Source organism: Diaporthe amygdali (genome assembly GCF_026229845.1).
Source record: "Diaporthe amygdali strain CAA958 chromosome Unknown NODE_61_length_182076_cov_64_703273, whole genome shotgun sequence".
Taxonomy (NCBI): domain Eukaryota; kingdom Fungi; phylum Ascomycota; class Sordariomycetes; order Diaporthales; family Diaporthaceae; genus Diaporthe; species Diaporthe amygdali.
This window is the reverse complement of record NW_026517081.1, coordinates 16,685-38,111: the sequence shown is the minus strand read 5'-3', so window position 1 is coordinate 38,111 and position 21,427 is coordinate 16,685. Positions and strand designations below refer to the sequence as shown.

At 56.3% G+C, this 21,427-nt stretch overlaps 7 protein-coding genes across 7 annotated transcripts; 2 read left to right on the top strand and 5 right to left on the bottom strand.

The window, feature by feature from the left end:
• Positions 1-208: 208 nt before the first annotated feature.
• J7T55_009663 (enolase C-terminal domain-like protein) lies at positions 209-1,384 on the bottom strand (the record flags this gene model as incomplete). The annotated part of the gene is made up of 1 exon (XM_053135910.1): positions 209-1,384. The coding sequence occupies one exon, from the start codon at positions 1,382-1,384 to the stop codon at positions 209-211; it is 1,176 nt and encodes a 391-aa protein (XP_052986423.1).
• Positions 1,385-2,160: 776 nt separating this feature from the next.
• On the bottom strand, positions 2,161-3,890 carry J7T55_009662 (uncharacterized protein; the record flags this gene model as incomplete). The annotated part of the gene is made up of 3 exons (XM_053135909.1): positions 2,161-3,320; positions 3,386-3,465; positions 3,535-3,890. The coding sequence occupies 3 exons, from the start codon at positions 3,888-3,890 to the stop codon at positions 2,161-2,163; spliced, it is 1,596 nt and encodes a 531-aa protein (XP_052986422.1).
• Positions 3,891-5,933: 2,043 nt separating this feature from the next.
• Positions 5,934-7,469, bottom strand: J7T55_009661 (uncharacterized protein; the record flags this gene model as incomplete). Its single annotated transcript, XM_053135907.1, has 3 exons — positions 5,934-6,266; positions 6,364-7,235; positions 7,313-7,469. 3 exons carry the CDS (start codon positions 7,467-7,469, stop codon positions 5,934-5,936), a joined length of 1,362 nt encoding a protein of 453 aa, XP_052986421.1.
• Positions 7,470-11,991: 4,522 nt separating this feature from the next.
• On the top strand, positions 11,992-13,942 carry J7T55_009660 (uncharacterized protein; the record flags this gene model as incomplete). Its single annotated transcript, XM_053135906.1, has 2 exons — positions 11,992-13,644; positions 13,754-13,942. 2 exons carry the CDS (start codon positions 11,992-11,994, stop codon positions 13,940-13,942), a joined length of 1,842 nt encoding a protein of 613 aa, XP_052986420.1.
• Positions 13,943-14,224: 282 nt separating this feature from the next.
• J7T55_009659 (uncharacterized protein) lies at positions 14,225-16,312 on the bottom strand (the record flags this gene model as incomplete). The annotated part of the gene is made up of 2 exons (XM_053135905.1): positions 14,225-15,065; positions 15,141-16,312. 2 exons carry the CDS (start codon positions 16,310-16,312, stop codon positions 14,225-14,227), a joined length of 2,013 nt encoding a protein of 670 aa, XP_052986419.1.
• Positions 16,313-16,847: 535 nt separating this feature from the next.
• On the top strand, positions 16,848-17,363 carry J7T55_009658 (40S ribosomal protein S20; the record flags this gene model as incomplete). The annotated part of the gene is made up of 3 exons (XM_053135904.1): positions 16,848-16,889; positions 16,976-17,199; positions 17,279-17,363. 3 exons carry the CDS (start codon positions 16,848-16,850, stop codon positions 17,361-17,363), a joined length of 351 nt encoding a protein of 116 aa, XP_052986418.1.
• Positions 17,364-18,423: 1,060 nt separating this feature from the next.
• J7T55_009657 (uncharacterized protein) lies at positions 18,424-20,675 on the bottom strand (the record flags this gene model as incomplete). Its single annotated transcript, XM_053135903.1, has 2 exons — positions 18,424-19,845; positions 19,905-20,675. The coding sequence occupies 2 exons, from the start codon at positions 20,673-20,675 to the stop codon at positions 18,424-18,426; spliced, it is 2,193 nt and encodes a 730-aa protein (XP_052986417.1).
• Between the last annotated feature and the right edge of the window lie 752 nt (positions 20,676-21,427).

The window sequence follows — 21,427 nt, the reverse complement described above, 5'->3', positions numbered from 1 at the left end:
CAAATTGATAAGGCGTTGAGATGCAATATAAATATAAATTCCCGACCTTTACAGACTTGTAATATTCGTCGCAGTTCAATCCCTATTATAAAGACGAGCTTGACAGGCCGGCACAGTATATTTACCAATCCACCCCATTTGAGCGGATACATGGACTCATCAATAACGAGAAACGTCTAATATACACATCGCCATCCCACAGACTTTCTCACTGATCAACAACAAAGCCATCATAATGTGGCCTCATGTGCATCGGCTGCCTGAATGGTGGACGAATATCCTGCGCGTTATCGACCACATTCACCCCGATTCCCGGGAGGGTGGGAATATCAACAAAGCCGTTCTCGACTTTCGGGACGAAGTCAACAACGTTGCTGCCGAGATGGTCCATGGAAGATGTAAAGATTCCGTTTTCAAAGCCGGTCGCATACTCCTGAATGGCGAAGTTGGGAATGCTAGCCGCGATTTGTAGACATGCAGCCAGGCCAATTGGCGAGAGCGGGTTATGCGGGACGACCTGGACATTGTGAGCCTCTGCCATGGCTGCCACCTTTTTCGCCCCGGTGATGCCTCCACAAAGAGCGACGTCGATGCGGACGAACTCGAGCGCGTTCCGAGACAGGTGCGCTTGGAACTCGTAGATTGTGCTGAAGCGCTCACCGGTGGCGATTGGAACGGATATGCGGTCTGCGACCCGAGCCATGGCGTCTGCATTCTCAGGGCGGATGGGATCTTCGACGAACATAGGCCTGTACTCCTTGATCATGTTCGCGAAGGTGATAGCCTCGGCTGGAGTGAGGCGGCGGTGCAGCTCGATGAGAAGGTCAACCTTGTCGCCGACAACTTCTCGCATCCTGCGAACGTTGTCCGCTGCGTCTTCCATCTTCTGGACGTGTGTTTTGAAGTACACCTGGTCGTGACCCTCATCGAGGAAGGGATTAATATGCCCAAAAGCAGTGTATCCCAGGTCCTTCTTTCTCTTGCACTCGGCCAGGACACCTTCGATCGTCTTCTCGTAGATGTGACCGTAAATGCGCGCTTTGTTCCTGCACTTCCCGCCGAGGAGCTCCCAGACTGGCACGCCCAGTACTTTTCCCTTGATATCCCACAGCGCGATGTCGATCCCAGATATCGCGGCATTGATGGCCGTCCCCTGAAAGTAACTGAAACGGTGCATGACGTTCCAATGGTGCTCGATGTCGAAGGCAGGCTTTCCAACCAGATACTCAGCAAAACGACTCACTGCCGTGGCGCCTGCTTCGATGTGGCCCCATACTCCAGATTCTCCCCAGCCAACCACGCCGTCATCTGTCTCTATGCGCACGAAGAGGAACTGGCCCACGTGAAGTGGCACGACAGAATGAATGATAGGCGAGGATACCATGATGGCGCAAAGAGAATGGCGTCAGCTCGCTGTTGGTGAGACGAGCGTATGGCATTCGTGGTAAGGAAGTCTTCGAGATCGACAACTCGCCAGATACATCCATATACCAGATTTGTGACATTCTGCTACCACATAGAGTGTTCCGCGATCGGACGACTTCCATGCCAGAGATCTCGGCCACATCCGAGACGGCATTGACCAGCGAGGCCATAGTAGCATCCACACCAAGAACGACGGTTGGGGAAACCTCAGGGCCAAGAGGCCAAGCCACCGTCCCTCCTCCACCTTCGGCTCGGATGCGGGCGGGCAACCCACGACCGCTCTTGCTTGTCAAGTGTCAGCAATCATTCCATGTAATTGATATGCTTGCGGAGAAATCCAGTGCTGGCGGGACTTTGCTTCGAAGCCGTAATAGTACTAGCGAAGGCAGATTTATATCACTCCCAGCCGCTAAATCAATTCTGCTTATAGCGTCACCATGTCATATGTTCACATCATGCAAGTACATGAAGATGCCCTTATGCTTACAGAACAGCCTCACGTTGGTAACGTGACTAGAGACCTGTGGTGCTTTGGGAGGTGCAGTAGAGGCCAAGAGGCACGTTGTTCTCCAGATCAAGGCAAACGAACGTATACGCAGACGAGCTTAGAAGATGGTGGTATATCGCTATTGAGGCTCGCCCCAGACGCGCCTGAGGCGGAGCATATTCGTTCATTATCATGGAAGGAATACAATCCTTGGGATTACAAACCAACTATCTATCCTCCTTTCCCCTCTACGCAGTTGCAAAACGGAGTGGCCCAGCCCAGATCCTCATCCTCTTGCCGAACACGATCAGCACAAGGATAATGCCAAACGCCGCCGCGACGACCGCAGCCTGAATACCGAAGCTGACCTTGGTGCCCTGCTTCTCGGCCCACTGCACCTGGAAGTACGAGATGACGAAGCCGCCCAGCGTGCGCGCAAAGTTGAGGTGCGCGCTGACCTCGCCGCTGGCCTCGGGGTAGCTGTCGAGGCAGTAACTGCTGACAGCGACGGTGGTGATCATGATGCCATACACATACAGCCCCCACGAGACGGACAGCGCCATGAAGTGCCACGCGTTCTCGAGCGCCTGGCCGACGAGCACGAGGCCGACGATCATGAGCGGGAGCGAGAAGAAGATGGCGCGCAGGCGCACCTCGGGCTCGAAGTGGCCCTTGTGGGACTTGATGTAACTCTTGGCCAGGAAGTCGTGCAGCCAGTGGCCCGAGATCTCGCCCAGCAGCACCGCGACGACGGGCGTGAAGTAGAAGTATCCGATCTGCAGCGGGCCAAAATTGTAGAGCGGCGTGAGGAAGATCGACAGCGTGGTGTTGATCCCGACGACCCAAGCGAACGTGAGCATATAGTAGGCCGCCGTCAGCAGGACCGTGGGCTTGACAATGACCTTGACAACCCGCATGCAAGCCTGCGGGAAGGAGTTGCGCATATGGCGGGAGCGGAACTGCGAGATACCGAGCACACGGGAGACCCGACTGCCCAGGGATGGCTGCTCTGCCGCCGGGATACGTCGGTCGTAGTACGTCTCGTCGACAAAAAACATGGTGAGGAGCAGTACGGCGCCCGTCTCAGCCGTGTACACCCAGAAGGGGGTCGGCCACGGCTTGAAGGCCGTCATGAAGGCCGCGAGGAGCGGGCCCATGTAGGGGCTCATGACGAAGAAAGATGCCCAGATGTTGATCTTGCGCGCGCGTTCGTGGAAGAAGAACATGTCCTGGATAAACATCATCCCGCCGCCCTGTGTAACGGTCGAGAAGAAGCCATTGAGGATACGTGCGCCCATGAAGGACTCGAAGGTGTCGGCGCCTGCGCACCATGCAGCGGTAGCAAAGGCTACGACGAGGAAATAGAATGCCACTGGGAGACGTCCAAAGTACGCAGAGAGCACGACAGCTGCGGTGGTTCCCATGTCAGTGAAGGCTCGAGGTTACGTCTTGCGCGCGTGTGGAGACACGTACCGAATATGCCACCTGCGCCCAACATGAAGACATTTCCTGCTTGCGAGTGGTTCACCTCATCTGGTGTCATGTTCCATTCTCTGCAGCCATATTAGCCTTCGTTCCCATGCATATAGCCTCTCAGACAGCCAAATAGGGTGGCGACATACGCAGCCTGTGGAATCAGTGTAACTGCGCCCGTAGCACTACCATAGTCGGGCAAGAAGGCAGCAGCAGCGATGATGAAAAGAATTATGTGCTTCTTCCTCCAGCTCCAGTTAAGAGGGTCCTTGGGGTCATCGCTCGGCTGCGGAATGAGGCGCGTGTGACCGTCAGCGGCGAGCTTCACGCCCGCCTCCGAAGGACTACCATCAGAGTTCTCGGCATCGAGGACGTAGCCTTCCTTCTCCCGGTACTCATGTAGCTCGTCCTTGGTGGTGATCCTCTTTGCCAGGTTGGTATTGCCAGGCGCGGTCTCGATCTCCGGCTCGGAGGTTGTTGGCGACACTTTCTCGTTGTCCGCCATTTTGATACGCAAAAGTTGTTAAGCTCACAGATGGTCAAGTCCTGCCCGCTGGAAGGAGCTGACAGACGAGCAGTACGGAATACTGTGTATATATGACATTATCAATCGGCACTAAAACAATGCGTACCTTGTTGGGCGAGAGTCAGGAAATTTATTCCACCGGGAGAATGCCATTCACGGCGAAAGCTTGGACAGATCCACGTAGGGTTGCAAAGCTAGCCGGTCGATCGATACTACCTTTACAGGGGGAGCAGGGGAAGCTCTCAAGGGGAGGCTGGGAAGCATGAGTGGAAGCTAATGAGCGGAGATGATCCGGCTGCCAGTAACGATGATCCTAAGACAAGCCTTCCATGACACCGGTGCATTAGCTCGACCTGATTGACTCTTGTGCCGATGCCTTTGGTGAGGCCGTTGGGACTCTGTGTTATTCATAACCCAGGAATCCCAGTGGTTATCGGTCCCTAACGTGTCTGTGCCTGTCTCCTAGGCGCCGTCGGGTTGCATTCACATGAAAACATTTTCCATTTTCAGTGTCGTCAAAATCAAACGCAACCTTGCCCTAATATGGAACCAGTTGGAAGTCTTCTAGATAAGCACTGAGTAAGTAAATAAGCTTTGCAAAATGTTATTTCCCCGAGCCTTTAGCCGGCGAGCCGCGTACAACAGCTAGCTCAAAGAGGTTGGCCATTTCCGGGGCCGGGACACAGTCGACCGCCATTCGCAGCAGCAACTGGGCAAAACTCACATCTGAGCTTACTCTGGGGAAAGATATGGGGGAACAACAAACTACCAGGGTCTGGAGAAAAGTCGGGGAATATCGTTGCGGGGTAGATGGCTTCCGCGTCTGCGCTTCCATCTCACTTTGACTAATCCTAGTGACCCTTTTCGAAGACATCGGCATTCATTTCGGCGCCTCCCAGGTTGGACACGAAGTGGATATCTCTGTTGCGACTTTACCCTGCTATGCATGCTATACACAACTGCACGGATATCTGCAAGGGGCATATCCTCCGCCATGCCTCGGCCAAAGTCACGTCTCAAAGAGAAGGTCTCATAGCATGACAAATCTCATCCCAGAACGTGGCGTCTACGAGATCTAATAATACTGGGGGAGTACCTAGGCCCCATGGCCCGCTAAGCACTCACACCCACCATTAGAGGAAGGTGGCTGGCCGATGTATGCAGGTAGTGACACCGGCCAATCTGACATGTGGACGGACTTTGAGCTGAGAAGCCGGCAGTTGACACGGGCAGGTGTTGCTCTCAACGGTCGAGTTAGGAAGTGTGTTTTCCCGGGAGTACTGTCGTTGTAGGACTCCAAAAGTTTGAGAGTTTGAGCTTTGATCTCCGTTGTTGAAGTGTGTTGGTCTGTATACATACATACGTACGTAAGCAAACCTTGGATACACATCTACAGTATGGCTCACCCTTGCGTGCCCAGCGGGGCATGACTTGCTTTTGCTTCTGCATGTCCCAGCACCCTGGTTGAGTCCGCATTAGGCTGGCGATCTTGTTCGGGCGAGCTCAGCCGTAACACCATGGCTTTTGTGAACCATTGGATGAGACAGCAGTGGCACTGTCAGTTGAGCTGTGGATTGAGTGGCGAGCGAGCTGCAATGGTCAAGCGAGACAAGGCATACCTTGGTAACGGCCGAGTTCAGATATTGCTCGGCTAGTACGCCATACAACGGCCCCTCAAGTTGATCTCGTAAAACGCCTTGGTGGGTGTCAACATGACATAGAGCAATCTGTGGGAATGAGCCTATTCCCATTTCGACATGCCTATCGTGGCTATAGAATCCTTTTTCCATCTCCGACCATTTACTGCGCGGTGACAGCTCGGACAGCCCGCCATGAGGCGTACCAGCTCCGTCGCTATGCATATTTTGTTGAGACACATGTCTATCCGTTCTCTATTCTAGTCCGATTCGTAATGTGGCGTGGTTCCGTCATGTCTATAATTTGCATCGAACGTGGCAACCCTTTGCACCGGTCATCCACACACGCCAAGTCGTAATGCTCTCTGAGTCCGCGCACCAGCCCTCACTCTGTCTTACCAGCATTGCCGAACTTGGCCTTGATCTCCTCCTCCGTGAAGGCAGTCGTGTGCCTCCTAAGCATCGTCGCGCGTTCCTCCATCGTCATGCGGATCTGCTTCTCACCAATAGGGACCATGCACTCGGCCAGCCGCGCATAGTCTTTCCTCAGCAACGTGACCGTCATGAAGAGGTAGTCGATGTCGTGGAAGACCAGGGCACCGTTCGACGCATATGTATGCTTGGCCTTGAGGAAGGCCACTGGGTGCTCGCGCCAGTGCCTCATGGGGTTGAGATGGTGCGAAGTGTGGTATCCGTCATTGAAACAGTGACGGTTGCTCTGTGGAATCACTGTTAGCGATACATACTTCCTCAGAGCTAGAAGCAAAGGGAAGCGAAGGGCAAACAAGCGTAGGAATGGGGAGCAGGCCACGTACTGGGACATCGATCAGCGTGATGCTCGACCTGTAGTCGCTATCTGGCTCATCCCGGTCCACGAGCGCGTGCTGGCCCCAGTTGCCAATCATCAGCCCGAGGCGCATAATGGCCAGAGGCAGGAGGAACACAAAGATGGACGCCCTCCAATTTAGCTTCCACATGGTGTACTGCAGAGCATAGCTGCTGAACTCCCAGAACGCCGCTTTGAGCGCGAACGTTGGCCTGTTGTTCCTCAGGAAGTAGAGGGGCAGCTCGAACCAGACGAAGAAGTAGAACCGCCCCACGTACTGCAGGAAGTGCCAGAGGCTGTCCCGCTGGTATCGGATCGTGGAGCTTAGGTCGTCAGGCCCGTTACCCTCGACGTGGTGGTGCTTCACGTGATGGTAGAAGTACGAGTTCCAGGTGTGGCCCATGAGAGGGTCGAGCAGGTATGGGAAGGTCATATCAAACCAGGCGTATGATTTGTTCAGCACGCCGCGACCGTGAATGTGCTGGTGCATCATTAGCGTGTAGGCGCCGGTGTATGACACCTGCATGACGGTATGCATCACGCCGTGAACCCAGGTGAAATGATAGAAGAGCCACAGGGCCGAGGGCACCGAGGTGGTGAAGTACAGGATCAAGTGTGTGAGCATGACGACGTCCGTCTCGACGCGCACGATGGACTTCCCCAACTCGACGTAGGACTTGAGCAGCCGGTCCAGCACGGGCGGCAGCTTGCCCAGCGTGCTCAGATCCCAGGTGTTGAAGACGGAGGGCTCGAAATAAGAGCTGTTGGGGTCGTTCATGCCCGATATCATGGCCAGGGCTGCTTCATCACGGGCGGCTTCCTCCTCGCCGATCACGCCGTCTTCTGGGCCTTGGGTTGAGCCTGTGAGTAACGTTTAGCAAAGCTCGAGGCTCAAGGCGATAGACAAGTTGTTGGAAATAAGGGAACGGGTGTGCTACCATTGACGGTCGTGGTGTGACCATTGGCTTTGCCGTTGGTGTGACCATTGGATGGAGGGGACCTTGCTGATACATCTTTGATGTCTGCCTCGAGGTTCTTGAGAATCAAAACATCTGCCTTTGATAGTTTCTCGCTGAACACTATCTTCTGGTCCATGATGAAAGAAAGAGAGCACCGCTAGGGACCCTCGTACTGAGTGCAGCGCTGCACTGTTGGAGAACTTCTTGGCGAGGCGGTGCGCCTGATCAAGCCCCCTGACCTGACTGGAACACTCTGAAGAAGCTTCTGAGCGATCCCAGGAGAGTGGTAACTCACGGTAGCACAAGCTCGATAGACTTTGCCCGGTGACGAAGCAAGGGCTGTGACTGCGTGGGCTCTGTCTTGACGCAGATTTTTTGGATGTCGATAGCCACGAGCTTGCCGACGCTCTTTGTCTGAGACCACGTTATGCAAAGAGACAAAATGGTCTGACGCTCTGACCGACAAACTGACGCGTGGAGCAAAAGTCGGGTGTTTCGTTTGGACAGGGGCGCGTCGACTTGCAAAGGAAGTGTCTGGATCTGTGGGCCTGGCTCTGGACCTCAACCTGGCTCGGGTCCTGGACCGGGCACCTGGACCCTGCGTGCAGAATCCAGATTTGGGAAAGGTGAGATCGCCAAGAAACAGCTTCGATAGGTGGGTGCCCTGCCCAGAGTCAAGCTCTAGCAAGCCACAGCCAAGATATACCGGGTCGATCAGCCCAGGGAGTAGATGCTTTTCTCTACTGGACTATCTCCCGTAGGCAGTGTCCTGGCGCTTCTCGGTGTGCAAGATAATGCATATACCTACGTTAGGACGAAGTTCAACTCACAAAGCCCTGGCTCGGAAGTCTTCCCCAGAGAAAGGGGGCAAGGTCTACACACAGTAGCGGGACTGGCCCGAGTGGCCATCGACAGTCGGATAGTCTAAAAAAGAGCCGAGCTTTTCTGCCCATACGGGTTTCGCAGGGGTTTCAATGGGCGGTGTGAATCTGTGATTTGTGACTGGCGATTTTTGGTTTGCACAGCAACGCGAATCATCGAAGACTTATTACCACATTGATGGAGCACCAGTTGTCACTACACGTCTAGATTGGGAAATTAAGCACAGTATTGCTCTATACTGACCACGTGTCGCACCGTACACATATCCTTAACATTACCTTACCCCTCTTGAGTGATTCCCCGCTAAGAAGGTTTATCCCCCGGTTGTACCACGCACCGAAAAGTCAGCAGCTATCAATATTTATCAACAAATATACCCACCCACACTCGCACGAACACCCACCCACAATGACATCCCTTACCCAGATCTCTCACCCATTTCATATTCCAGACTAAAAATCGCTCTCCAGTCAGATATCATGCACAGGTCGGCTCCGGACTTCCGGAACTCACCTCTCACATCGTACATATTGACCAACCCGATCTGACCAAATCTGCGGCCAGATGATGCGCACACCCGAGACATTCCTCTTGGTGTGACACCCTGGCGTGCTTGCAAGCGCTGCACCCATGGAGTTGACCACTGGATCGGTGGGGGTGCACATGTGGGTGGCAGGTTCCGAACACTCGAACACAAAGACTCACGGCACACTGCGACTCGCCGTTGCCAACACTGAACGAACTCTGGCGACGGTCGTGTTACGCGGCCACTAATTGACTGCCTCATTCCCAAGAAAGTCTACAGCCTGCAGGAGACAGGCCGCGAAAACATGGAAGGAAAACCCTCAAGCGGACCGAACGGCTGGCCAAGGCTAGGACCGATGTGCCGAATACGTCAATTGGACCCTATTGCCATGGCAATGAATGATGTCGTCTTGTTTACATATATACATGTATATGTACACCTAAAGGACGTTCCAATTTGCATTCCCGCCACAACGAAGGTCTCAACGCAAACAATGTTCAGAGTTCATGCTACCCAGGTGGCCGCGGGACTTTACATGCTCAGCATGAACAAGCCGTACAAACTTGAGTTTAACGAGGCACGGCATCCAACACCTTCCAGGAACTCCCACACCTTGGTGTACCGGACATAGTGGAAGGTATCACGAAGACGAATTTGTCTGTTCCTGCACAAGATTAGCAGACAACTGTTCGTGTTTGGGTCCCGAGAGGATATTTGCGCACTTTAGCATTCCGAGACTGTGGACCGCGAGCACGTTACGGATCGGCCTGCTGCTGTCAAGATGCGATCATCCCGATGCAGGTGCCTAGCCGCTTCGGCGCGAAAGACGTTGACAAAAACGGGTGGTCTGCCCCGGATCCTGCAGATCGAAGCCATTCATTACGCAAGTCACGTTTGCAGGACACCACGCGCTCATGGAATTTGTCATATTCCGCCCGACTTGTCTCTTGCGGTAGCAGATCATGGTTCGATCCCCTACCCCGGAGGACGACGGCTTTCCAGCTTTCTCTCCTGTATTTCCAAAGAGAGAAGAAACGAGAGGCGGAGGCGGCTCGCTAGAACATCGGCGAAAAAGGGTCTAGACTGCCTCCTGCAGGTCCAAGAGGCTCCCCTCGCCCAAACGGGTCGTGCATGAGGTGAGCGGCTGTTTTGGCGCGCAGCAGAGACCTAGCAAGACAAGCCCTCTGTCTAGAACAGTGCCATACACCTCTGCCACCGACGTGGCGTTGAGCGTGCCTTGAACATGGCGGGATCTTCATGCCTTCTTGTCTCGCTAATCTATTAAGAAGCTGCAAGATGATGCTGTACGATGCTGGCCGCACGAACTAGATACCTGGGGCAGGCGATTTCTTGAACTCGGCGACGGCCGTGGGCCTGAAGCGACGGCCGTGGTGAGACACGTCGGGCCGGCCCCCGTGATGTCGAGGTCGAATGTTGTACGAGGGGCCAGTTGGGGCCTGTCTGCTTGGAACCAGCCGCCTCTGTCGCCCAAAATGGTTACGAATCCGCCTGCCGCCTCACACATACATCCTGCACCTAGGTAGTATGCCAGGTACCAGCCTACCTGTCTACCTAGCTGCTTGACGGCTTGGTCACCAACAGCATGGGCATCTGGCAGCCTCACAAGCTGGAAATCAGTGCTGGCTGCTGCTCAAAAACCCGCTCACTGCTTACTGGACTCAGACACACGCAAAGAGAGTGCCACCAATGACACCACGTACCAGGAAACTTTTCATCTGATGTTGTGAGCAAAGTCCAGTGTGGTGCCGGGTCCCGTCAACGCAGGATACACACGAGGATTGAACGAGGCTTGACAGGCAACTCTGGAGTTGCACAACCTTAAGGCGCCCTAATATCAGCAGAAGATCAGGGGACGATCACCTGACACGCGCTTCTTTTGCGGGCATGATGATCCCCCATCCGGGGCCCAGCGGTTCGTGTCCATTCCTGGGCCGGTCAAGACCTTCCGGATGAGGACAGTCACACAGGAGAGACGCGCTCTGCCGGGCTGCTCCAAAATGTTTTGACCGGTCTTTTTCCAGCGCGCGTGCGTGCGCCGTCCAGCGACCCGGTCACCACACAATAAGACAATGCATACATAATGTAAGGGTGTAGCAAAGGCGGTTCTGACGTATCGAAAAGCGGCAGGGAAAAAAGCAGGCAGGCTGTGACCCATGCATATCGGGCCAATCTTCTCCAGTGGCATCTGCAGGACGGAAGCAGACAGCACCGGAAAAATCGACCTATCAATATCAGGGCTCCAAAGTCTGTCTCAATGACAAATAGTCTGGGCTTTTAGCTGCTACTCTTCCCAAAAAAGGAGTGTGCTCTCGGTCGAGATACGGATGAGTGTGCGAACGTGCGATCGTGTGTGTGTCGGATCCCGGGCACAAAGGTCCTCTAGTGAGCCCACCCGGCCGGCACAGAAACGTGTGAGAAAGTGTTCGAAAAGAGCTGCCAGCATGATCGAATGGGAGGGGGGCAGAGGGCATATAGGCTCAGGTGCAGCAGGCAGCGGAAGCGATTGGCGGGCCACCCTGCTCCTCTGTGTAACCACCACAAACATGATCGCACCTATCACGGGTTGCGGCGCCGACGCATATCCTTGCACTGACCGGTACCTCTTGGCCAAGACCGCGCCACAAATGCTGGGTCTGTCTAGGTGGTGCAGCAGCCAGCTGCACACAGCAGCAGCAGTAGCAACAGCCAGCAGCAGGTGGTCGTAGAACAGAGGGGGGAGGGGGAAATTAGGCGGTACGAGCGAAGGAGGAGAGGGAGGGGGGGTGGTGACCCAGGCTGGGGAAGAAGAATGGGGAGAGCCGAAAGGAGGAGGAGACGGCGAGGGCGCACAGCCTAAGAGCGTGATGACCAGCCTGCGAGTGAACGAATCTGGGATGTTGCTGCTGCTCCTACTGCCTCGCTGCTGCTGTCATCATCATCATCGGCGCCGGAAGGGGAGGGAACATTGAAATACCCAGATGCATCCCGTTGTGACACTTCTTCCCACCCGCGTCCCCCCCCACAAGAAAGGACAAGGACGGCCAGGACACACAAGAGCCCCAATGCACCTAGGTCTTGCTTGCTTGCTTTGCTTGCCTGTCCTCTCTCCACTCTGGCACTTCTGCGAGCTCGCTAACTGACCTCCCTCGTTGGTCCACCGGAAGCGAGTCCTCACTCACCTTGCCCAGGGTCATCCGAAAGTTGAATCTCAATCCTTCACCGGAATCTTACGCCCTGTCCAGAAGTGGAAATGGCAAACGAAAGGCGACTTAACAAGTCATCAGCCCGCACTCCTCGACATGGAAGCACTGCTACCACCAAGACCACTGCCACCACCAACCGCAGTAATAGCAGTAATAGCAGCGGCAGCAGCAGCAACAGCACCAGCACCGTCAACGGGACCAGCGGAGGGAAGAAGCAAAGCAGCAGCCGGCAGTACCGGATCCCACACCCTCCAGTTCCTCACGCTCAGACTTCTTTACTGCAGTCACAGCGGGTACCCGCGTCCGCCGTCTCTTACTCCTCGTCAGCTCGGCAGGGCGTTGGCCAGGAGCCCCGACAGCTCTATGAAACCCGATATCAGCCTGCAGTTGGCCGCGGCCTGGCGTCAACAACAACGACAGCAGTAACAACAACAAGGACACCGACACCGACGACGAGGAGGGCGGCCGTCGACGTCGCCAGCACCACGTCAGAAGCTGCTGCTAATGGCTCATCAGCCGACTCGCCAGTCCCGGCGGCCGACCCGGACTCGATGGAGGCTAAGAAGGGACTGAACAAATGGGGCGCGTTCGACTCGTTCAGCGGCTCCGGCACGGGCACGTTTGGGTTTGGACCCCTGCTGTTCCACCATGTGGATGAGACACCACGGGACCCGTACGACACCACCAATATGATGCTCAACGACCCCATCAGCTTCAACCCAATGAGCGCCATCTCGTGGGCCAGGCTGGACGACAGTCCCGAGAGCGTCGACGAGCTGCTGGGCGACCATGCCATCTCGACACAGCAGCAGCAGCGGCAGCGAGGCACCGCAGCTGGGAAGGGCGGTAGCAGGCACGAGGCAAGCAGCAGCAGCTACGTGGGCTATGTCGACAGCCCGGCCAGCACGCCGGCGAGCCCACGGCCTGGCGGCGGCGGCGGCGATGGCGGGTCATATGGCTCGGACGCCTCTGAGTCTCGCACTTCATCCGTGGCCGGAAGCAGCGTCGGTAACATCTCCAGGACCTTCTCAGACACGAGCCTGGTGGGCCGAGATACGGACAGGAGCACTGCGAGCGCGCAGCCCGCTTATCCCTCGCCCTCCTCCTCGCGAGCAGCTCACACTCCTCAAACCCAACGGCAGCATGAACAACAGCAGGTCTACTCATCTCAGCCACAACCATCTTCAAACCAGAACCCAGCCGCCTATCGTGCCATAGCAAGTCAACAACCCTATCCTAGCCGGTCCTATACGCACCCACGCCCACAAGAACACCGACACCACCATCAGCAACAACCAAGCTCCCGGTCATACCCACCGCCACAGCAGCGACAACAACAGCAGCAGCAAGCGCCTATGCCGCAGACAACACTCCCACCACACCAGGCACCACCACCACCACCACCAGCAATAGCAGCAGCAGCAGCAGCGACGACGACGACAACAACAACAACAACAGACCTCCTCCTCTGCCTAGGCCCGCACTGCAGCGCGCGCTTCCCGACCGAGGCGGAGCTGGCGGCGCACTACCGCGCCGAGCACGCCTTCACGTGCACGTGGACGTCGTGCGCGGCGCCCAGCTTCACGTCGAGCAACGCGCTGGCCTGGCACGTCAACGCTGAGCACCTGCTGGTGTGCCCGGTGCCGGGGTGCTGCGGCGCCGCGTACGCGAGCAAGAGGGCGCTCGAGGGGCATTTGAAGGTTCGTCGCTTTGATTTTATGCTTTGCTTTTTTTTTTTTTCTCCACCTGTCTAAAATAAAATTGGCAGAAGGGGTTAGTGAGTGTGTTGTGACTAACTCGGAAATGTAGGGAGAGGTGGTTACGTCTTCGGTGTCGACGCCATCGGGGAGCTCCTCGTCAGGCACGTCTCGGAGACAACCTCAGCAGCAGCAGCAGCAGCCGACGCCACAACAACCACAACACCATCGTGCGCGTCGCCGATCAAAGAGCCCGAGTTTCTCACCAGCGCATCGGCCGCCTCAGAGGGCGCGACGCTAGGCCTTCGTCTCGTGTTTTTTTTCCTTCTGCTTTTTCTATTATCGAGACCCGAGATCAGACGGCATATCAAGACAAGTCATTGACGTTGACGTAAACGTGGATCCTAGTGTGTGTGGTTGCGTCCACGGTGCAAAATTGTTTTGAGATCTGGCACGGGTGCCATTTCTCAGGCAGGGAGGGTGGATGGAGAGGGTGAGCACGTTTGTGGTTGATATTGGTATGCATTCATGCACAAGCTATTGCGTGCCAACAACCGTGAGCCGGATGTCAAGGCTCGTCATTTCAGCCAGGGAACCCGCCTCGGGCCATTTTCTTGGCCCGCTGATCCCGCCTGTTGTGGTTGGCCCTCTGACTCTTGCTGGCCTCCTTCCGACGCCTCGCCTGCTCCGTGTCATGTTCGCCGCTGGGTCCGGCGACATTTCCACCACCACGACCACCAGGGCCGCCCCCACGTCCCGCTCCCCGTCCCCTGCCGCCGCCACGACCTCGACCTCCTCGGCCTCCTCGCCCGCCACCGCCGTCGGTGTCGGATTGCTCCGTGCCCGACCCGCCCGGGCTCGCCCTCCACGCTGTGCTTGTCAGCTCGTTTTGCTGCCCGGTGAAGGCGCTTGCGGCGCTGTACTTCATCTCCAGCCTGCGCTTCTGGTTGGCGTTGCGCGACAGCATGACCGCCCATCCCTCGATGGCCTCGTCGGTCATGCCCGTCTCATCCTTCAGCTTGCTCCTGGCCGCGCTCTTCCGCGTGGCCTGGTCGCGCTCGAAGGCGTTTGGCGTGCTCGAATACGTTTTCCATAGGGTCTCTTCGTTGTCGTTGGCTGGATCCTCCGTGGTCGCCGCGTCGACGGTCCCACCGACATCCGCGGCGTCGTAGGTGTCGTCGCGCTCGTCATCGTCCGAGTCGAACGCCGCGAGGGCGGACAGGATGGCTGCTTTGTTTGGCGCGGTAGAGCGGTCGGCGAGGATGTCGTCTGCGGTCCTCCCGGGAGCTCTCTTGCCGATGTGAAGCTGGGAGGTGTCGACAGCCAGACGGTCCAGCTCGTCGTCGTCAAAGACGTTGCGCCTAGAAGGGAGGAGCGGTGGCGTTGAGCGCGGCACAAGACTGGATCGTCTTCTTGGTTTAGCACTGGTATTAGATCTAGCCGAGCGGTCAGCAAGGAGTATTTCTAGTAATACATTAATGAAAGGCATCATGACATACAACTGCTCACCACGGTCCGCTGATTGGAGGTGTGGCGGCAGGGAATCCTCAAGAAGATGCGCAATGACTTGTTCGGTGTCGTCGCCGTACTCGTCTAGCAGCTTCGACACAAAGCCGGACCCGAGTTGTGGGAAGAGATCCTGCACTTGAGTAACCTGGCTCAAACGATGGATATGCACATCACCAGACATGGCCTCGTGGTCGTCCAGGGCAACGCTTTTGCCCTTGTCGATCTTGCGCCTGATGAGCCGTTTAGGCTTCATGCCCGCTCCTGGTTTGCGGAAGGCAGCCAGGTCCATCATCATGTTCTTCAGACGGGCATTTTCGGTGCCTGATACCGTCAGCCGGTGTTCGATCTGCTGCAGCAATGGCGTGGTGCTGATGAGCTCAGGAACGAGCGAGTCGTTTGCGCTGGTGGGCCCGGCCTTGTGGTCCTCGGCAGCGGTCTTGAGCGAATAGAGCTGGTCAGTAAGGAGGGATAGCTTGGGAGGGCTGGTCTCCACCAGGCCCATGAGGCTAAGATAGGTCGTAGTGATGATGACCTTCCTCAGTGGAGGGTTCATGATCCTGTAGCATGCGATGAGGCCGTCGAGGAATTCACTGCCGGCCAGGAAGAAGGAGGCAGCCGAGGGGGATGCACTGATGAGGTGGCTCAACCTCCGTAAATGCTCCTCTACGCCCTTCAGATCGCCCTTGAGCCCGTCATCCAGATTCTTGATAAGAAATTTCTTGAGAGGACCAAGGAAAGCCTCGACGGTATCCTTAGACTCAGTTGACAGGGAAGACAGAACGCTGTTGGCCCTCTTCTTGCTGTAGACATGACTGAGATCGGACAAGAACTCCCACTGCAGCAGGGTAACTGGAGGGGAGGACGAGCTCAGGGCCCTGGAGGCCAGTAGGAAGCAGTCCTTGAGAAGGAGTTTGGCCGGGGCTGAGGTGCCGAGCAGGACTGAGCCGTTGACAGCTACCTCTCTCATAAACGAGGTGAGGAATCGAGAGACAGACTCGTCAGCGAGGGTCTGCTTGGAGAAGTCGGCGTCCGAGAGGGCGAGATGTGCCTCTGCCAGAGATATCCATGCACCAAGGCTGGCGTTCCACTCATCGATGGACAGCAACTCCTTCCATGTTGCCGTTGGAAATGGCGCAAAGGGTGGCAGGGCAGTCGAGCCCATGGTGGAGTTTTCTGCCGTCAAAGTGCTGGAAGATGAGGGAAGCCAAGCCAAGTCAAGTCGAGTAAGTTAAATTGAAGTAAAGACAGACAAGATCACAGCATCTTCCAGCACGATATTGAGGAGAGCTGCCTCTCTTTTAGGTGGGATGGCCCCCAGCAGATTCGCTGACACGGCTGCTTGCTGCTCTGCTCTGCTTGCTGCGCATCCAAGCGAAGTTCAGTTCAATAAGGCCTAACCCATGTCAAAATGTCAGTGACGACACCCAATCGAATTGGATCGAGTGAGTCCTCGCCGAGCTGACTCATCATGATTCACAGGCGGGTGGTGCTAGTCCAAGACCAGCCTAGCGCGACCCTTCCCACCCCACCAAACCAACCAATTCTCCTAAACCCTCAGAAATATCCATCGCGAACTTTTTGACCTGTCCTTGAATCCATCGTCAATCAACCAACCACTCCGCTAGCCTTCATCACTTTGCCGCAACGTACCGCCGTTCGAGTCGTGAAGGACCAAACCCCCCATCCCATCAATCAAGATGTCTTACCAGAAGCCAGAGAAGGGTGACTTTGAGGGTCCCGTACGTCTTCACTCTGCCCAATTTACGACCAACATCACCACCATCACTGTCCCAAATGCTAACACACAGCTCCTCCCACGATACAGAAGACCCACAAGATCCGCATCACCCTGACCTCCCGCAAGGTCCAGTCCCTTGAGAAGGTCTGCACCGAGCTGATCGAGCGCGCCAAGGGCAAGGACCTGCGCGTCAAGGGCCCCGTCCGCCTGCCCACCAAGACCCTCAAGATCACCACCCGCAAGACCCCCTGCGGTGAGGGTTCCAAGACCTGGGACTGCTACGAGATGCGCATCCACAAGCGCCTCATCGAGTACGTATATATGTTCATCTAATCTACTTTATCTACCTACCAGCCAGCCTTCCGTTTTGCTGACATCATATCAAAACAGCCTCAACGCCCCTACCGAGATCGTCAAGCAGATCATCGTCAACATCGAGGCCGGTGTCGAGGTCGAGGTCACCATCGCCGCTTAGATGCGCTGATGCCGACACCCACGTACCCGATGCCGAGTTAGTTGGTCCTGGAGGAGTTGTGCGGTCTGGATTCTCAAGTGCTGCTGGAAGATATCAAGTTGATGGCAACGTCAATCAGGGTAGCGCGGAAACAGAACAAAAAACACAATTTCTTCAATCATTGCGGCGAGATGCTAGAGTGCGTGTGCGTGTGCGTGTGTGTGTGTGTGTGCCAGCCAAAGACCGCTAGGAGGTTCGTAGCTGGGTACCCTCCGGCCAGTGCTGCGATCCCGTGGTACCGTATGACCTGGCAACGGCGGTGATAATGACCCGGCAGCTTCTGATATCGTGGCAACACTCGTGATCGCCTTCGCGAAAGAGCACTACCATATTGCGAGTTCGGTCCAGCCACGCCCCCAGAGGTTCCATGTCAAGGCTTAGACGGTGAAAGCACCCAAGTTACACAAGGTCAGGAGACTTCCAAATAAAGAGACCGAGAAGTGTGTTCTTGAACATGGGCTTGATCACAATGAGGGTATCCCCCGGAGAACATCTCATAGGAAGATATCCAGCCTCGATTATCCCATCACAGGTCTACCGCTGTTCAAGCCACACTCATGCGTTGAAGAGCCCCTGTGAGCTATACCTGGGAACCAGATTATATTGCTATGTATGGCAACAGACGCCATTTCGTCTGGCCTTTTCTAGAAAACGCCTCCCTGTATGGCCGGACCAACATGTGGCTTCGAGAGAAACAATCCGCCACATGGTGGCTTTAAAATATGCATGAACCCGCTTTTTGATCAGCCCCTTGAACGTATGAGAACGACATTCCACACACGTACACAAACATACATACGGACAGACATCGTGTCCCTCTGCCCCCTCCCTCCCCCTCTTTCAAAACGCCGGCTGCCAGCCAAGTGCCATGCATACATGCATTTGTGCTCCGGAAATGCACAGGATGGGATATTTAGCCTCCCAAAATAAAACCCTTGAGATCATTTAAAACGGCACAGCGGGTGCTTCTTCTACCTCGTAATGGTCCCGCATTGTTGCTGCCGCACGCTCCCCTTCGACCTCACAAGTCCCATGTGCAGTACTCCCTCATGGGCGCAGCTTCAGGCATGCCGCCGCCACCCGCAGCTTCGAGGGTGAAGCGGCCCGTGGACACAAACTGCTCGTAGGCCGCCTTCTCTCCGTCCGTGTATGCCCGGTCAGGCTCCGTGTCCTTATAGTACGGCGGAGGGCCATCCGGGAACCAGATCTTGGTCCAGCTGCCGTCAAAGTTCTGAATGCCCGGCACCGGCTTTGGCGCTTCCCCCTTCTCCTCCACCATCTTGTATGTGACCTCCTTGCCCTTGAATGTTAGGAGCTGGCCCGTGGGTGCCTTTCTGGCGTAGCTTTCATAAGGTGGATGCTGCCTGGTTGCGTTTGGCGGGTACGGGTTCGCGCCTCCAGGGGTTGCGCCAGCGGGCTGCCTGGCTGCTGCGGCAAAGCCATTACTGGCTGGCGCTGCCTGGGCAAAGGGATTTGACGCCGCAGGTTGCGCCGGCTGGCCAAATGGGTTTGCTGGAGCTGCGGATGGGTTACTTGCTTGCGCAAATGGGTTCTGGGCCGCTGGAGGGCCGGACGCGTCCATGGACACCTCGGGCGTCGCCGACTGCTGCGCCGGCTGCCCAAAGGGACTGCTGCTTGTGGCAGGGCCAGGTTGTGCTGATTGTGTATTCGTTGCGAACGGGTTTGGGTTGCTGTTTGCTCTACCCATCGCCCCGAAGGGACTGGCAGAGGCCGCGGTACCGCCAGTCGAGAACGGATTCGGTTTCGCCCCTAGCTGTGAAGGCTGTCCGAAGCCGCCAGCAGATGGCCCAGGTTGGGACGGCTGAGCAGGTTGACCAAAGCTGGGAGCACCGAAGGGATTGGTAGACTGGCCCATTGCTGAGGTCTGGCCGAAGCCAGTTCCTGCGGTTTGGCCGAAGCCGGTTCCTCCAGTCTGGGCGAAGCCAGTACCTCCGGTTTGGCCAAGAGCCGAGGGTTTCCCGAACGCGCTGCCGCCGCCAAGGGCCGAAGGCTGGCCAAAAGCACTCCCGCCGCCGAGCGTCGACGGTTGGCCGAACGCGCTGGTACCGCCTCCTAAAGCCGATGGCTGGCCGAACGCTGAAGGTTGGGCTGGCGCAGCGGTCTGCGCAAATGGGGAGCTCCCACTGGCCCCGGCGGCGGCGGTGCTGAAGGGGTTCGCACTTTGTCCAAGCGCTGACGGTTGACCAAAAGCGCCGCCAGCTGGCGGGGCGGAGAAGGCATTGGCGGGCTGGCTGGGCTGTAGGCCTACGGGGCTCTTGCTGAACTCGCCAGTGCTCGTCGACGAGTTCGCCTGACAGACGTCGTGGCGGTTTGGGTGGGTATTCTGCGACTGTAGGATGAAGTCAATAGCTCCATCAAGGTTGCCGAGTGCGCTTTGAAGCTTTCCCTGCGCCTGTCCCCAGAGGCCTTGGATCTCAGTAAGCTGGTGGGCAGGTCAGCATTTCCATACAGCTTGCTCGTTGAGTACGAGGCAGGACATACCGCTCCCTGCGCATTGCCTGACGCCTCTCCCATCATGTAATGCAGTCTCATCTCCTCGAAGCTCTGCTCGATGGGGTATCCGCCCCAGAGCTGCTCGGGCGCATCGCGGCCAGGGCCGTATGCCGACAGGATCCATGATGGCCTCTCCTCTGTGAGATCTTTCTGTATTGTGTCCTTGCTCAACGAGAATTGGTTGGGCTGTGCTGCCTGTTGTCTTCCAAATCCGCCGCGGTTGTTGTTGATATTGTTGTTGGAATTGCCCGAGAGCACGCTGAAGGGGTTCGCGCTGGCGGAGCCATTGGCGCGAGGATGCTCATACCTGCAGTTGTCTTGAAAGACGGAGAACGAATTAGCACACTGGGGATTGACCCGACTAGGAAACTTGATGCGCGTATGAGGTATGTTTGGGGTGTCAAGCTGCATGGTGTCGTCGGCCTGGCAGGGCGGTCCAAAGGTCGCAGGGCTCGGCGCACAACAGTCGGTAGGGCTCCAGATGTCCAGCTCAACTGTGATGGTGTCGGTGATAGCAGGCCAGCTGCGCTCATTGTTAGAGCCAGCCGAGCGTGCCGTGGCGAAAGGATGGATTGGGCGCACATTGGGGTCCCTCGCAGCGAGCGCCCTCGTCTTGACATCAGCCGCGAGGGCAAGAGACGACAGGTCGGGGGACTGGGGCTTGGACTTGTTGAAGCTGGAGAGAGGAAACGGGATTGGCGCATTGCGGCCGGGAGGACGATGGTCACCCGAAAGGGCAGCCATGGCGGCCATGTCCATGTGTGGCTTCGATTCGCTCTATTTCGCTTCGATTCGACTCGACTCGCCGTGGGAGGACGTAAAGTAGTGGGTGGATGGAGGTCGAGGTCGATCGTAGCTTGTAGCATGAGGTCGGTCTCGTCTCAAGGGCGGAATAGTCCATGGTCTCGGGTTCGAGGGCATTGAAAGCCGAGGAATGTGCAGCGCTACCGGGCAAAGGGGGTGTACAAGTCAAAGTGTGGTTGTGAAGGGGGGAGACACCTACTGCCGAATCTGCAGTTACCCTGCTGGTAGAACTTGCAGATGGTCATCTCGCATCTTTTGCGAGCTTCACAAGCGACCCTGGGTGCAGATTTCGGGGGGCCACTATTGAATGGGTGACGGCCCCATTGTTCTGGGCGGGTTGGGATGATATAGGAGGGGGTGGACAGGAGGAGAGCGGACGAGGACGACGAGGAATGTCCAAAGTTCAAAGGAAGACGCGACGACGTGTGGACGGTAGACGCACGGGCCCACTGTCCTTCAAAATCTTATCTTATCAGCCACGGCCCGTCGATCGTAGCCGTCAATCAACAATGATCATCGACGCTAGGCCTAAACCAAACACGATCCTTCGATCCTTTACTCGAGCCGCATATCTTAAACGTGAATGGCTTTGCTGAAAGCTTACAAAATGCTCATCTTTTGTTGTTGCTAGCCATCATCAAGTATTCATGTCTTCTCGTCACTACGATACAATATCAGAATCTGATGCATAGACCCACGACGGTGAT